Below are 16108 nucleotides of genomic sequence, written 5' to 3'. Positions count from 1 at the left end.
ATTTTCTATACACTTGAAGCTGCCCCACGATTGCCAGCTGCTCCACAGAGTACCCCAATCCCAGGGAGCTGTGCCCTAGAGTTCATGGGGCCCAGCCTTGGCGTGTGTTGAGCCAGCCTGGTACCCCTTCCTTGGACCATGTCACATCGTTTGAGCCGCCAACACTCCTCGACCAGGGCTGTCTAGTGCACTGCTTGGCCCAGCCCAGACAGTTTACCCTGGACCATGCATTGAACCACTGCCACTTGTGGCACCCAGTCTCCTCTCTCCGAGAGCCCCCTCAGAACCCAACTTGTGACCGCACCTTGTGCTACTAGAAACCCTTCCCCTTCAGGACCATGCTAAATATCACTATGGCCCCGTAGGCCCTCCCATGCCTTGTGCAAATGGAGCCCCTTGGGTTCCCACATTTGGGACCATACCCATGATCATGGTACCCAGGCATGCTGCCTGCCAGCTTTCTCAATGCTTCCACTCACTTTGCATTCTGGGTAAACTCAGGGACAGGGGCTGGGCAGCCCCTTTGCAGAGCTAGTAATAAAACAGTGGTTTTCAACCTTTTTTCATTTGCGGACCCCTAACAAATTTCAAACGGAGGTGTAGATCCCTTTGGAAATCTTAGACATAGTCTGCGGAGCCCCAGGAGTCCATGGACCACAGGTGGAAAATCACTGTATTAAAAGACCCAACTGACTTTTAGTTCTCTGGGCTTGTCTCCTAGACCTTAGGTCACTGACCTGCATGTACCCCATGTGTAACGCTTCCCTCTTCCCACCCACCACCCTGCAGTGGGGTCACACAGGTACAGTCCCTGTAAGTACACACCGTACCCCGGGGTACATGGGCTGCTTTTCATGGGTCCTTTCTACATGCAGGGAATTTACACAGGGGTAACGTCCTACATATAGTCCCACTGGTGCAACCCCATAGTGGAGGCTGGCTGCACAGACCCAGTGTGGGGCTGACACTGGTAAACATGGGCAGCTCCAGGCACCAGCGCACCAAGCGCATGCCTGGGGTGGCAAGCCCCGGGGGGTGACCTGCCGGTCGCCTTGAGGGTAGCAGTCAGGGAGCCTTTGGCGGCGTTTCTGCGGGAGGTCCGCCAGTCCTGCAGCAATTTGGGGGCAGGTATGCCGAAGGTGCGGGACCGGCGGACCTTCCACAGGCATGCCGCCGAAGACCACTTGACTGCCGGGCTTGGGGCAGCAAAATACATAGAGCCACCCCTGCTGGTAACGCACCAAATCAGGGTTTCATCAGTGCAGAACCTCCACACTGAGTCAATTCCTGCACCAAGAGCCCATGCCACACATTCAGGCCCCAGTCGTGAAGGCCAAGTTTGCTTCATTTAGCTATCCTAATGTATCCTGCTCCTTGCCAAGCCAAATATCTGTGGGCACCGCCAGTTCCCACAGTAAGCCCAGCCTTTCCAAGATCCAGCCACTGAGCCCGGGAGAATGCAGAGTCCTGAGCCTGCCAGGCTAATTAGAAGAGCATGGGACACACATCTGGTAGCTATTGAGGGAGAAAAGCATCGGGAACAGAGGAAGCAAATATTTCCTGCAGCTCAAAGCAGGAGAGAGGAATGTCCCACTTCAGAAAGAGGCCCCAGGGTACTAGCCTGTCCCATACACAGAGGCCCCACCATGCTGACCTTTCCCTCCACAACCAGGCACAAGCAGCAGCAGCCTCTCTCCTCACCAGAGCCCCTAGGAGCAGCAGCCTCTCCTGTCTCTTTCCTTGCACCACATGGGTCCTTGGGAAGCAGCTTCTCCTGCCTAAGATGCAGACCCCTGCATGCAGGGGTTCCCCTTCCCACATTCGGACTCTGACCACTCCCCCCATAGGCACCCAGAAGCCCTCAAGCCCCATTCCCATCCCACTGCTAGCTCAGGCACTTGAGTCTCCATACCGCAGAAACATCACCAATGCCAGTCACTGTGGTGCCCCCAAAACATACCTCTTTTTAGCCTGCATGATCAGTGAGCCCAATTCAGCCCTGCCCTTTGGGAGATCACTTTCACCTGGACACAGTGGGATAAATGCGACTAATCAAAATGGGAGCATTTGCTAGGCCTCTTTGGACTCCTTTGTAAACAAGCACCCAAGAGGCCAGACCCAGGGTTGCTTGGGGGAAAGTCATGTACAAACACACGCCCATCTTGTCCCTTTGCCTTGTGAACTTCCATTCCCTCCGATGTGTCTCCGAGCTTCCACTTGCACTCCAGGGCCCCTTTGCCAGGGTCAGGGAGAGCTGCACAGGCAGCTGTGAGGAGCCTGGGTGCCTCCACCTGCCCTGGGCAGGGGGCTGCCCTCGTCTCCATCTCAGGCAGGGGCTCCCCGCTCCCTGCTCCACACACTCTTTTGGGAAGTAGGGTGACCAGATAGCAAATGTAAAAAATCTGGACTGGAGCTGGGCGAGTAATAGGAGCCTATATAAGAAAAAGACCCCAAAATTGGGACATCTGGTCACCCAATTGGGAATGCTCCAGTGCCCTTGCCCTAGGTTGGGGCTACTGAGGGGCCAGCCTGCAGCCAGGGACTCTGGACGGCTGGAGCCGGTGCTCGTGCCACCTGCCCACCCAGCGCTATGGAGCTGTGGGCTGTGCTGCCTGCCCACCCACCTGTCACTCCGGGGCTCAGGCTGGGGGCCACGCTTCCTGCCTGCCCATCCACCCGCCAGGTGCTTTGGGGCTGTGGGGGGTAGGGTTGGGGGCTGGCGGCGGGGGCCTCTGGGCTCCGGTGGGGGGGAAGGAGGGCAGGAGGAGTGGGGCTAGGAAGAAGGGCCTGGTCAGCCGGCTGGCCAGGGGCCAGCCTCCCCAAGCCTGCGGTTCACCCGCCACCCATGAGCTGCTGTATTTTCAACACTTTTGATCTGTTATCGCTGAAACTGCAGAAGTGGGAACACTGCAGCATCTTTAGATGGACACCAGACTTTTTACATTACATTTCCCCATGTATTGTGGTAATAATGCAAATCTATGAACCCACGTAAAAAGAAAGCTCCAGCAGATTAAATTATTTTTCTGGCAACTGGAAAATCCATAAAAAAACCCAGCCAGGCCGGTCAAATACCAGCCAGATAGTAACCCTAGTTTCAGCAGAAAGAGCCATGGGATACGTCCCCAGATGTAGGGTTACCATATTTCAGCTTCCCCAAAAGAAGATCCTGCCAGAGAAGGGGGTACCCGTGGTGGGGGTACTCACTGGAGATGGGGGGCAGTGTGCGAGATGGTGGCAAGGCACCTGCCCAGGACACAGCAACTGCTCTCCATCTCCGTCAGTGCCTCCCTGCAGGATCCCCTCCAGAGGGCCGGGAGCTCGGGCCTGGGTGGGCAAGATCAGGCAGCTATGGCTTACTGGGGTATGGACCAATCAGCGCCAGATGCAGAGGCAGGACCAATCGGGAAGCGGACCAATCAGGGCTCTTTCTGAGCGACAGCTTGCCTGCTCTGCAAAACCCCCGGACATTTCCTGCTATTTTTAAAATCCCCTGGACAGAGAAGGAAGGTTTAAAAAAGAGGCTATGTCTGAGAAAACCCAGGCATACGGTAACCCTACCCAGATGCACACCCGTGGGCGAGTGCAGAAATAGTGAGAATGCTGTAATGTGGGAGGGTCTTGCAGCGAGGACTCATACCCCAGGCTAGACTAAGCCAATCCTCCGATCTGGGAGCCAATCACTGGGCTAACTGTGCCTGTGAAACAGGCAGGAAGCTGTTGGGAAAAAGGCTGGAAAAAGAAGGGGCTGGATTGCAGGCAAGAGAAGCTGGGGCCAGGGCTAATATGTATCACAGGGAATCTGTGACACTGCAGCAGTGACATATCAGGGCACAAGTTAGTGCAAACCTGAGGGCTACCCTAGCCTGTGCTAGGCCCAAACTATGCCCCACAATTACTGACTTGGATAAGGGGGGGGGGGGGGGGTTAAGGCACTCTCCCTCCCTGGGCTGAAATGGCACAATCACACAAAGCTAAACCCTGGGTCACAGACCCGAACAATAGATCCCTAGCGCTGAGGTGCAGTCAGCACATTTCTCAGCAACTTCCTTGACATCAGCAGTCTTTGTAGATATCTGTACGGAAATCAAATCTGACATTAAAGTCATCAGCTGTATGGATGGTAACTGAGAACACAAATGTGAAACATTAAACAAAAAAGAGTTTGACTGTAGTGTTCTCTGGCTTCAGGTTACGTCCATTTTCATTAGGCAGGAAATGCAAATATCCAAGACACAGCCTCAAAGGACTGCTCCCATGCTCTCTGACTGGTTTTGTTTGTTGGCTGACAGTGTGTGACAGATGATTTGGTATCTGTCAATTGACATTTCATTTCACACCGAGAAGGGACATTGATCAGAGGAATTATTAAAAGAAATACAATTATTTAAGAGTTATTACAAGAAATATGATTTCTGGCACTTTAAGAGGCCAAAATACAAAAGAAAAGGTAAGTAAGGTCACTGTGCACCCAGTAAGAGGCCTGGTGTATACACAAGAACTGCTCTGGTGTAGCTAACTTTTCCCATGCACAATTTTTCTCCCATTGATGTCTCTCTGGACATCCATTGATAGAAGTTACTTTGCTTCTCAACCAGAACAACCTTGTTGCTGGGAGGCAGAGTGGACACATCCCACTTGCAGTTTAACAAAACTAACCCAAGTGGTTCTCCCACTGCTATCCCAGTGCAGCACTTGCCATGAGACTGGTCTACAAGAGATGTCAGTATGTACCGAACTAGCTATTAGCAAACCTACCAGTAGATGGCACTAAAGACAACACAGCATTTATTTTCGAATCTAGGCCCAGAAAAATTATGGTATTTCAAGTTCCCAAATAGAGGACAGTGGGTGGTGGCGAAGAGATAGTGTTGCCAATTCTGGTTGGATGTATTCCTGGAGGTTTCATCATGACATAATATTTAATTGAATATTAATCTTTAATTCCTGAAGACTCCAGGACAATCCTAGGGTGGGCAACCCTAGGGCAGCTGGGAGGATACAATTGGTGGGTGCTGGAAGGAGTATTTTGGGGTGCTGGAGGGGGTGTGTACTGGGAGGGGTATTTGGAGGCGCTGGAGGGAGTGTGTGTAGTGGGAGGGGTATTTCGGAGTGCTGGAGGGGGGTGTAGTGGGAGGGGTGTTAGGGGGAGCTGTAGTGTGTGTGTAGTGGGAGGGGTATTTGTGGTGCTGGAGGGGTGTGCATAGTGGGAGGGATATTTGGGAGTGCTGGAGGTGGGGTGTAGTGGGAGGGGAATTTGGGAGTGCTGGGAGGGGAGGTGTAGTGGGAGGGAAATTTGGGGGTGCTGGAGGGCTGTGGGAGTATTTGGGGGTACTGGAGCCACGTGGGCGGTATTTGGGGGTGCTGGAGGGGTGTGTGTAGTGGGAGGAGTATTTGGGGGTGCTGGAGTGGTACGGGCAGTATTTGGGGGTGCTGGAGGGGTGTATGTAGTGGGAGGGGTATTTGGGGGTGCTGGAGCGGTGCAGGCGGTATTTGGGGGTGCTGGAGGGGTGTGTGTAGTGGAAGGGTGTCATAGTATAATTCCTCAATCTGAACCTTAGAGTTCAAATATGAGGTACTAGCATAGATTTCTCTAAGCTTAATTACCAGTAGATCAGGGGGGGGAGGGGGGGGGGGGGGGGGGGGGGGGGGGGGATAGCACTGCCACCAGCCAGAATTCCAGTGTCTGGCTCACTCTGGTCTCCCAAACCTTCCCTGGGGACCCCAAGACTCAGATGCCCTGAGTCTCACCACAAAGGGAAATACCCCCCTCCTGTCTTCTCTTTACTTCTCCCAGGTTCCCCTCCCTAGATGGCCCAGGAAGATCACCCTGTTTCAATTCCTTGAAACACAAATACAGAGAGATTCAGGTTTCTCTCACCCTTTCTCAGAGTCCTGCAAATGCAAGCTTTGTAACTCTAACACAAAGAGATTTTCTCTTTCCCCCTTTGTGTTCTTCCTCCCACCAATTCCTGGTGAGACTGCAGACCCAATCCCTTGAGCCACAACTAGGAAAAAATCAACAGTCTTAAAAAGAAAGCTTTATATAAAAGAAAGAAAAAAAGACATAAAATGGTCTCTGTATCAAGTGACAATATACAGGGTCATTGGCTTAAAAGAAAACAAACCGAATAAAACAGGCCTTATCCAAAGAGAAATATAATTAAACATTTCAGCAAACTACACACCATGTAAATACAAAAACAATAATAAAAACCTATATTGCCTTTTATCCTGTACTTACAAATGGAAACAGACGATTAGAAAGCCTGAAGATAGAGAGTCACTCTCAGAGCCGAAAGAGAGCAACAGAGACACAGACAAAGGTCACACACCCAAACTTCCTCCTGAGCTTTGAAAAATCCCGGTTTCCTGATTGGTCCTCTGGTCAAGTGTTTGGTTCCCTTTGTTAACCTTACAGGTAAAAGAAACATTAACCCTTAGCTATCTGTTTATGAACAAGGGGTATTTGGCTAGTGGAGCGGTGTGGGCGGTATTTGGGGGTTGCTGGAGGGGTGTGTGTAGTGGGAGATATATTGGGGTAGTGGAGCGGCGGGGCGGTAATTTGGGGCGGAGGGGTGTTGCAGTGGGAGGGTATTGTGGGTTACTGGATGGAGTGGGCGGTATTTGGGGGTACTGGAGCGGCGGTGGGCGGTATTTGGGGGTGCTGGAAGTCTGTGGTGTAGTGGGAGGGGTATGTTGGGGTACTGGAGCGGAGTGGGCATATTGGGGTGCTGGAGGGTGTGGTGTATGGGAGGGATATTTGGGGGTATGGAGCGGGTGGCGGTATTGGGGGTGCTGGAGGGGTGTGTGCAGTGGAGTATTTGGGGGTGCTGGAGCGGAAGTGGCGTATTGTTGGTGCCTGGAGGATGTGTGTAGTGGAGGGATTTTGGGGGTACTGGAGCGGAGTGGCGGTATTTGGGGTGCTGGAGGGGGTGTGTAGTGGGAGGGTATTTGGGGGTACTGGAGCGGCGTGGGTGGTATTTGGGGTGCTGGAGGGGTGTGTGCAGTGGAGAGGTATTTGGGGGTACTGGAGCGGAGTGGGCGTATTTGGGGGTGCTGAGGGGTGTGCTGCAGTGGGAGGGTATTTGGGGGTACGGAGCGGCGTGGGTGGTATTGGGGGTGCTGGAGGGTGTGTGCAGTGGGAGGGGTATTTGGGGTACTGGAGCGGAGTGGGCGGTATTTGGGGGTGCTGAGGGGTGTGTGCAGTGGGAGGGGTATTTGGGGTACTGGAGCGGGTGGGCGGTATTGGGGTGCTGGAGGGGTGTGTCAGTGGGGGGTTTGGGGGTACTGGAGCCGGCGTGGGCGGTATTTGGGTGCTGGAGGGTGTGTGCAGTGGGAGGGGTATTGGGGTACTGGAGCGGCGTGGCGGTATTGGGGGTGCTGGAGGGGTGTGTGCAGTGGGAGGGGTAATTTGGGGGTACTGGAGCGGGAGTGGGCGGTATTTGGGGTGCTGGGGGGTGTGTGCAGTGGGAGGGTTATTTGGGGTACTGGAGCGGCGTGGGCGGTATTTGGGGTGCTGGAGGGGTGTGTGTAGGTATTTCGGGAGCTCTCAGCCCGTTAATGCATTTAGCAACCCCGACAGCGCACAGATCCTGCCCCCCATGTCGCGAGAGCGCCCGCGGCCGCAGACACGTTGCTCCTGCTGCCCCTTAGCTCACCGGGGCCAGGTCCCCGCGGAGCTTTCAGGGCAGGCACCGGGCCCTGCGCACACGCGCCCCTACAGCTCCGCCCCCACCTGCCAGGAGCGCGCGCGCACGGCGCCCACGTCCAGCCCCACCCACCCGCAGAGAGAGAGAGAGGGAGCGCGCACGTCGCCCGCGTCCAGCCCCACCCCCCGCAGAGAGAGAGAGAGGGAGCGCGCACGTCCGCCGCGTCCGCCCACCGAGAGAGAGAGGAGGGCGCCGTCCGCCGCGTACAGCCCCACCCACCCGCAGAGAGAGAGCGCGCGCGCGCGCGCACGTCCGCCCATGTACAGCCCCACCCCACCCGCAGACGCGCGCCCCCGGCGGTCGTGATCGCTGCGGGCCCGGGCTGGGCACGAGGAGCCGGCGGAGCGGGCGCGGCAAGCAGGAGCGGCACTACCAGCTCCTGTCCGAGCTGCAGGCGCTGTGTAAGGGCTGCCCAGTGTGAAGGGGCGCCGGGCCTGAGCCCCTGCGTGTCGCTGCCGCGCGTGTCAGGCCCCGTCGGCCGGCGTGTGACACGAGTGGGGGAGGTGGGCCCGGCACGGCCCGCTGCTGAGCCCTGGGGGCGGCCCCCGAGGAGCGGGGCCGTGGCCCGAGTCCCGAGTGGGGTTAACGTGGGGGGCTCGCTGCTGCCCCGTGCGCCCCCCCACCCTGTCCCTGCAGCCCCTGCCAGCAGCGCTTGTCTTACACCATCCTCAGTGACCTGGCGCTGGCGCTCATCGATGGCACCGTCTTCGAGATCGTCCAGGGCCTGCTGGAGATCCAGCACCTGACGGAGAAAAACCTCTACAACCACGGTCTGAAGCTGCAGAGGAGCACGGGTGAGCCCCCGCAGCGCCGAGCCCCTCCAGCCCGAGCCCTCTCCCGCTCCTCCTAGTAAACCGTCTTTTAGTCCTTGCTTTGCAGCCCGCTGCTCGGCGCTGCACACGGAGAAACAGGTGAAGTCAGATTGTCCCGAGAGTAACAGCTGTGGCCGGGGGAACAGCCTTCTCGCAGCTGATCGAAGGGTGGCGGCCCCAGACAGGAAGCAGCAGTGGCAACCAGTAGATATAACATCACTGAGTGTGTGCTTTTGCAGAGATGTTGGGAGCATGTCTCCAGTCCTTGTCAGTGTGTGTGTACGGCTGCGCTGCAGAACCAATGCTCTTGTGCAGCTTGAAGAATTAATAAAATTCCCCAGTGGAAAGTGAGCTACATTAGTGGCTGCATTTTTAAAGCTCTCGGTCTTACTGTGGGTAGCAAAGAGACCTGAGAGCTTGTGGACAGAATTCTGCTATTCAAACACCTTGATAAATACCTTAGTGCAGTGGTTGAGCTTCTGTACTTTGCCTCAGGGTATCCACTTCTCCCTGGAACTGCTCTGCTCCAGATTGCAAGGGAATTATTGAAAGCAGAGTTCTTTGAAATAGGATATTTAACTTCCAAAGCCTAGCCTTCTGCTGGGAATAGGGGAAATGATGGGTGTGCCTTCCTTGCCTACTGTCATTCCGGATGGAGAGTCTAACTGTGTGTTTATTAATCAGTGCTCAAGCAAGAAATGTTCCACAGACACAAGGAGGCCCAGCAGTCCTGCAAACCTCACAACCTGCCAGTTCTCAAAGCAGCTCAGCAGAGGGAGCTGGAGGTAAGGCTTTCATTAGCACTTTCTTCTTTGCCGCTTGCTGAAGCTGTTCCTACCAACCACAAATTGCAACCTTCTTGCAGTAGCGTGTGTCGTTTGGAAAAAATCAGTAAAGCCACACTTAAATGTAGGGGACAAATATTGAAGCTGGTTCTGAAATCAGACTTCTGGCTATAGGATCTGATGATCGGAAAGGTCTTAATAAAGTTCTTTCCTCTCCATCTTCAATCAGTAAGTAGTGATGATCAAACCCTGTTGTGTGCTCTAGACTACCACTCCCAGGGGCCTGTCTTGAGAACTCACTAGAGGAGGTGAAAGTAATTGATTATTTGTGTACTGTGAACTTCTGGTGGCATATAGCAGTTCCAGCATATTGACATCTGCAGTCAGAGCCGTCATTAGGGGTGTGCAGGGCTTGGGGCAGATTTGTCTCTTCCGGGACTGACCATGCTGGCCAATCACACCAGCCTGTGGGGCCCCCCAAAGTGTGAGATGGAAGCGATGGATTCCTCTCCTCCGGGATCAACTGCGCCAGCCAGTCGCACCGGCCTGCGGGACCCAGAGCTGTCACCCCAGTTCGCCCTACCCTTGCAAGGGATTGCTCTGACTGCTGTTAAGGCCTCCATACTAGTCAGTGAAGTACAAGAAATACAGTGCTGCCTGCTTCTGCTGCTAGGCTCCTAGAGATCAGAGCTGGCAAGGACTGAGCAGAGGCAGAGAGTAAGGTTAGGAATCTTGGTTTGCTTACTGACCATGCCCAATCCCCAGAATGTCCCCTGTGGGGTTGTTCCCTTGCTCAGCCTATGCCTCTATTTATCTCAGAAACCTTTTCTTGTGACATAGGATAGGGGTTCTCAACCTTTTTATTTGAGGCCCCACCGACATGCTATTAAAAACTCCACCTCCTGCCTGTGCCACAACAACTGTATTTCTGCATATCAAGTAGATTAAAAACCAGGGCTGGCGTTAGGGGGTAGCAAGCAGGGCAATTGCCTGGGGCCCACACCACGGTGGCGGGCACAAAGCTAAGTGGCTTGGGCCTCAGTTTCAGCCCTGGGTAGCAGAGCTCGGACTTTGGCTTTCTGCCCTGGGCCCCAGCGAGTCTAATGCCAGCCCTGCTCTATGGTTATTTTGGCAGACCCCCTGAAACCTGCTCATGGCCCCTAATTGGGGGCTGATCTCTTCCCCAGGGGGCTGCAGTTCCCACAAAGAATCAGTTTGTGGTAGCAGTGACTGAACTGGCCTTCCTGTTAGAAAGCCAGGATTCGGGAAATTAGGTCTGCGAACAGATCAGCTCCAGGAGTTGCTCTGCAGAGAAGTATGCACCTGGTTTTGGTGTTCTAACACAGCCTCAGGAGGAGAGCAGTTGTCCCATGCATTGTGGTGGGCACTGTGCCGGTGCTGCCTAGTCTATCTTCCTGCCCTTCAGAAATGCAGGGAATAAGATATTCTTGGACTACAAACAGGACCTGGGCCCCTTTAAAGCTTCCAAAGGATCAAAGTAGCTTCTGGGTTTCATTAGACAGGGGCAGGAGAAAAGCTAATAGGAAAGTAACTAGAGGAAGAACATTAAACGTCTTTAGCTTTAGAATCCCAGTGTCTTTTTCTCACTTCTCAGGCTGTGGAGCAGCGCATTCGAGAGGAACAGCGACTGATGGATGAGAAAATAGTCTTGGAACTGGACCAGAAAGTAGTGGACCAGCAGAGCACACTGGAGAAAGCTGGCGTGTCTGGATTTTACATCACCACAAACCCACAGGTCTGTGTGTTAGCAGGGAGTAGTGCAAGATTTGTCAATACTCTTACAAGTAAATGGCTAAAAAAAAAAAAAGAGAGAAATGAAGGGTAAAATACCAGAAGCCATTCTCATGGCTTTGTCCAACCACATGGCAGAGGGGTTGAACCCTCAGCCTGTAGTGTTAGAAGTGTGATCCTTGCTCTGCTGCGTGAACTGAAGGGCTAAAAGCTTGGCTACATGGCATATTAATGCTTGACAACCTGGTGTACTGTAGACTTACAACCTGGCTTGCTGCACACAGTAACTCCTGCATAGACATAGCCTAAGTCAGTGGTCCCCAACCTTTTCCGGGTGGCGGGCGCCAGACAACAGCCACCAAGGAACATGGCTGGTGGACAAGCATCTGCCAAAACGCCGCTAAGAAGTGGCAACGTCAAGAGGCGTCGCTGCCGAAAATCAGCGGCATTTCAGCAGCGATGCCTCTTGATGATGCCACTTTTTGGTGGCATTTTGGCGGATGCTTGTCTGCCGGCCAGTACGTGGGCACACATAGATGCCCCGGCGGGCGCCATGGTGGGGACCACTGGCCTAAGTCCTCTGGCTGGAAACAACAGCAGGCTCAAACTTCTTTTGTAGCCCAACCGGTAGAGGGGGACAAAGAGCCCCACTCTTCTACTGCGGGTTCCACTGAGATGAGGAGAAATGTATGCCAGGAGCCTCTCAACCCTGTAACTTTAGTCTACCGTATCTAAACCTAAACATAACATTATAGTGAACTGATCACTTTCCTCATCTATAAATCACTGTCGTCACCTCTGTGTAGCTGCCTGCTGTAAAGGGACTTGGTGAAGGATACAGTTCTTGGTTGGAATCTCCAGCCACTGCCATAATAGAAATAACTGATTGTTTTCCATCAATCTCCTTGTGCACCCATCAGCTCATGCCCCAGTTTGCTCTACTAAACGTATTCCAGTTTGCTCTACTAAACACCTCTATAAAGTTACTTTTTCAAAAATATTATTGATCTGTATTACCTTTGTGTCTTTGCAGCCTTGTCATGGACCAGGCCCCCACTACTAGGTGCTCACACAAATGGAACAAAAAGATGGCCTCCTGCCCAAAAGACCTTGCAATCTAAATATGACAAGAAACAACAGATAGTGTCCGTTTTCTCATACTCCCCTATCGGTCAGCATTATCGGCATTACCAGGGGCCCAACCATTGTCAAATTTGTTGTAGTATCCCAGAAAAGGACATTTATAAGAAGGGTTTTGAAGGAGGATAATGGTGGTTTTTACAGGGGATTTCCTCACAGCTGAGTCATGTTGTTTGCCAATGGAGTACAAGTAATAACCCAGCCAGACCTCACTCCACCTTCTCCTTTTGTGAGCATTTTAACTTTTTAATGGAAAGTGTCACCTAGTGCTACACATGCTACAAAGGTGACAGGCCACTGTGCCCCTCACCTGCTGTATTGACAAAGCAGCAGTGGAAAAGGAGAGAACCTTCATAAAGTGTTGAGTCTTAAATCATCAGTACCCTGTAATGTAGGGGTGGGCAAAGTACAGCCCGACGGACCTTTTAATCCGGCTCTCAAGCTCCTGCCGGGGAGCGGGGTTGGGAGCTTCCCCTGCTCTGGCACTCCAGGCAGTGAGCTGGCCCAGGGGCTTGCCTTGCTCTGTGCGTGCAGCAGCTCCACACGGCTCCCCGAAGCAGGGGCAGCCAGGGGGCTTTGCACACTGCCCCCCCCCTGCCTCAAGCACTGGTTCTGCAGCTCCCATTGGCTGGGAACCACGGGGGCAGGGCAGCACACAGAATGGCATGGCCCTGCCTAAGGGGCTGGGGGTGGAGGGGGCTGGCCCGTTTCCAGGAGCTGTTTCAGGTAAGTGCTGCCCAGATCCTGCACTGCTGAGCCCCCAGCACCTCAACCACCTGCCCCAGCCCTAATTGCCCTCAAAACCCTTTGATCCCAGCTTGGAGCACCCTCCTGCATCCCAAACCATCATCCCTCGCCCCATCCCGGAGTCTGCACCCCCAGCCGGAGCCTCATCCCCCATGTGCACAAATCCCCTACCCTATCCAGCCAGCCATACAATTTCCATACCGAGATGTGGCCCTCCGGCCAAAAAGTTTGCCCACCCCTGCTGCAATGGGATGATTTGCATCAGATCTCATGTGGTGGCATATCTCATATTTTGTGGACATGTTAAAACCAGAATAAGCCTTAGTTCTGCATGAGCAGCTTTTCTCTTTCATGCGCCTCATGCGACTGACAGTCTGTGTGCTGCAGACCAGGTTCTCCCTCTGCAGCTCTTGCTAGCAGCCAGTGTCCAAGAAATGGGACCATCTAATTTCTTCATTACAGTCTTTCCCTTCTCAGGAGCTGACTTTACAGATGAACTTGTTGGAGCTGATACGGAAGTTGCAGCAGAAGGAATCGCAGCCAGAGAAGGCTTTCTCTTGAGTAGGGCACAGCTCCTCTTTGTCCAGAATCTCCCGCTGAACTTCACACTAAAGAACAGTCTACTTACATCATTTGCTTTGTAACATCAAAGAGAAGCCACTGGTCACCAAGTGTAGAAGAAACAGCTGAAACTGTTAGATTCCTGCGGGGGGGCATGAAGAGCAGAGGAGACAAGTAGAGAGCATTGTGCTCTTTCTGTTCCCTTCACCCCTCAGCACGGCATCCATTCTCATTCCCCAGCTGTTCACTACCCAGCTCCTCAGGTACAACTGTTGAGGAGTAACTTGGGGTCTCTTATTCAGAGACCCCAAGTTCTTTAGTGGCCAGTGCTGTGTCCATCCAGCCCCGAGTCCACGCTCTTGGGTGATGTGCTGTGTGGAAAACGTGCTCACAGGACCAGACACAGTTTCTGGGCACTTGGAGGGTATGTGTAAGGCACAAGATTTCTCAAGGAGAGCAGTAATCCTCTTCCATGGGCAGTGTTGACATGGTTTTACCAACCCACCAGAGAGCAGACCATGCTCGATACGACCTTGGCACCAGTTAGTGCCCTGGGGTTGTTTTCAGTGCCCAGCTGAGTGGGTCCTTCTGGAGAGCAGGGAAATGGCTGCCACATCTTAGTGATGTGCATATGTCTGAGTGGATCAGTCTGGATTAGTGAGCAGTATTTGCTGCTCCATCTCAAATGCAGCCTTGCCTTGCTACTCAGAGGGGGAGCATGTGTCACAGGTAAAGAACTGCAAATGACGGGACAGTGTTTAACAGCTTCTGGTACCAAAGGCAGGAACTGGCCTTTTTAAAAGCAGACATCTGGCTGGAGTTCACTTTCCTTCCCAAAGCAGCCCCTGGGCAGATGACGACACAGGTTTCCCTTCAGTGTGAGCTGCCACTTCTCTTCTCCCACCTGAAGGAGAAAGCCAAGCCTGTGCCTGCCCACTCTGGGGCTGCGAAGGCAGCTGTGCACTTTGTCTGAGAGGAGCCTGAGCCTGTCAGGGGGATGCTAAGGGTTATGTTACTGTGTGCTACTTGAAAATGCCGGCCGCAGAATGTTTAGAAATAAATAATTCATCTGCAATTCATGTCTGGCTCCTGGCTTTCATTTCCTGCGACCTGATGCCTCTAACAGATGTTCCAATCTTTTGGTATTGTCAAAAGATGGCACTGGCATTTAAGAGGAAAAAGAGCCAGGGCTCCTGTGACTGATCAGCTGCCTCCAACTTGGGTTTTAAGAGAAGAAAAGGGGCAGGTGGGAGCTTCAAACACCTGAAAGATGCTGTAGGTGATTCTGGGGAAAGGCTGAAGGTAGGAAAGCAGCAGGGAGGAATGCTAAGCCAGAGAGCAGCAGAGGCTGCTGACTTGTAAGCCTGGGAGGCCAAAGCCAAGGGCCAGAGGGCTGAAGGCAGGGGAGCAGTGGCAGGGCCTGCCAGCTGACATCACACTGGAGAGCTGGCACCAGAGGGCTGAGGGTCGCTCCCCAGGTGAGGATGATCTCCTAGCAGAGAGGTTGTGGAGGTGTCTGCTGGGAAGAGCGGAGTTGCACTCCAGTTGGAAGGGCTGTGGGAGCTGTCCTGGCATAAGGACAGGAAAGGACTGAAGTGTGGCTGTGGCAGATGATGCCAGTGTCTTGTATGTGGGGCACTGAGGGACCAGCTGTGGTATTTTAAGTACTATGTGCACTGGACTAATTTGGGGGCTTATGCTGTGCCATACCCTGATTCTGGAGGACACCCCAGGTAAGGCTGCCCTATGACAGCTTGCAGCCCTCCAAATAGTGGAGGGTGCGGGGGGACTTGTACTCTTTAAGCATCTGCATAGGAACTTATTGTTTTTACCTTAAAACTAGAAGTGCCTACTTCAAAAGAGCTGTGCTGTAACTTATCACTGCTGGCAATCCACTGGGAAGGGCCCTCAGAGACAGGACAGCACAGGTGCACACTGGCTTGCCAAGAGTCACTGCCCAGAGACATGTGACAGCTGAAGCACTGAGACCTGCCTGGGCACGGCTGGAGTGGCCCAAGGGCAAGGGGATGCCCTGACAATGTGACAAGTGGGATGGGCAGGAGAGAGAGGTATGGCAAAGCTGGAGGGATGGGCTGTGCTTTAGGCCTCGCATAGCAGAGTTTTAGGCCTGGCCCAGCACAACTACTCCCCATCATGCCTTCACCCCCTGCCTGAAGTGGTAGTGCCATTCTCTCTCCCTCCCCCTCCTTTTCAGACGGGCAGGTGTGGCAGCAGGGGCCCCTCCAGTGCATGCCCCAGGAGCTGGGACGTAGCCACCTGTCAGTGGGCCAACTCACTTTTCCTCCAGCTACTCTCAGTCCCTTGGTGGCCTGGGGCTGATGGGGCATTGCAAGGCAGTGAATCAGGGTAACGCCTCCGGAGGTGCACTGATTACACTGCTTTTGCATCTTCCACCTTTTCTATGCAAACACTACAGCCAGAGACTGACCATTGTTAAAGGTTCTGCCCTCATCACATGACTCCAGCAGCTAGGGCCTTAGACATGGGTCTATAGGGCCTATGGGTTACTCCGGCCCTGGGGCCTATTGAAGGCTGAGGCTGGTGACACAGGAATGAAGATACTATACCCCTGCTGCTG

The 16108-nt window shown here is 53.6% G+C and overlaps 1 protein-coding gene across 1 annotated transcript; it reads left to right on the top strand.

Annotated features, from left to right (window-relative positions):
- The first annotated feature begins 1130 nt into the window (after positions 1–1130).
- On the top strand, positions 1131–14588 carry DGCR6 (DiGeorge syndrome critical region gene 6). The gene is made up of 6 exons (XM_032768327.1): positions 1131–1232; positions 7996–8129; positions 8349–8506; positions 9209–9309; positions 10925–11065; positions 13426–14588. Exons 1-6 carry the CDS (start codon positions 1131–1133, stop codon positions 13507–13509), a joined length of 720 nt encoding a protein of 239 aa, XP_032624218.1. The 3' UTR covers positions 13510–14588.
- The last annotated feature ends 1520 nt before the right edge of the window (positions 14589–16108 follow it).

This window comes from Chelonoidis abingdonii, chromosome 22 (genome assembly GCF_003597395.2).
Source record: "Chelonoidis abingdonii isolate Lonesome George chromosome 22, CheloAbing_2.0, whole genome shotgun sequence".
Taxonomy (NCBI): Eukaryota; Metazoa; Chordata; order Testudines; family Testudinidae; genus Chelonoidis; species Chelonoidis abingdonii.
This window is presented reverse-complemented; position numbering and strand designations above follow the sequence as displayed.

Excerpts from the sequence above, each read along its gene's own strand:
- DGCR6 (XM_032768327.1), top strand. The coding sequence starts at position 1,131 with ATGCCGAAGGTGCGGGACCGGCGGACCTTCCACAGGCATGCCGCCGAA. Across the intron at positions 1,233-7,995 it reads ACATAGAGCCACCCCTGCTG|ACGCGCGCCCCCGGCGGTCG; the intron begins GTAACGCACCAA and ends CCCCACCCGCAG. Across the intron at positions 11,066-13,425 it reads ACATCACCACAAACCCACAG|GAGCTGACTTTACAGATGAA; the intron begins GTCTGTGTGTTA and ends TTCCCTTCTCAG.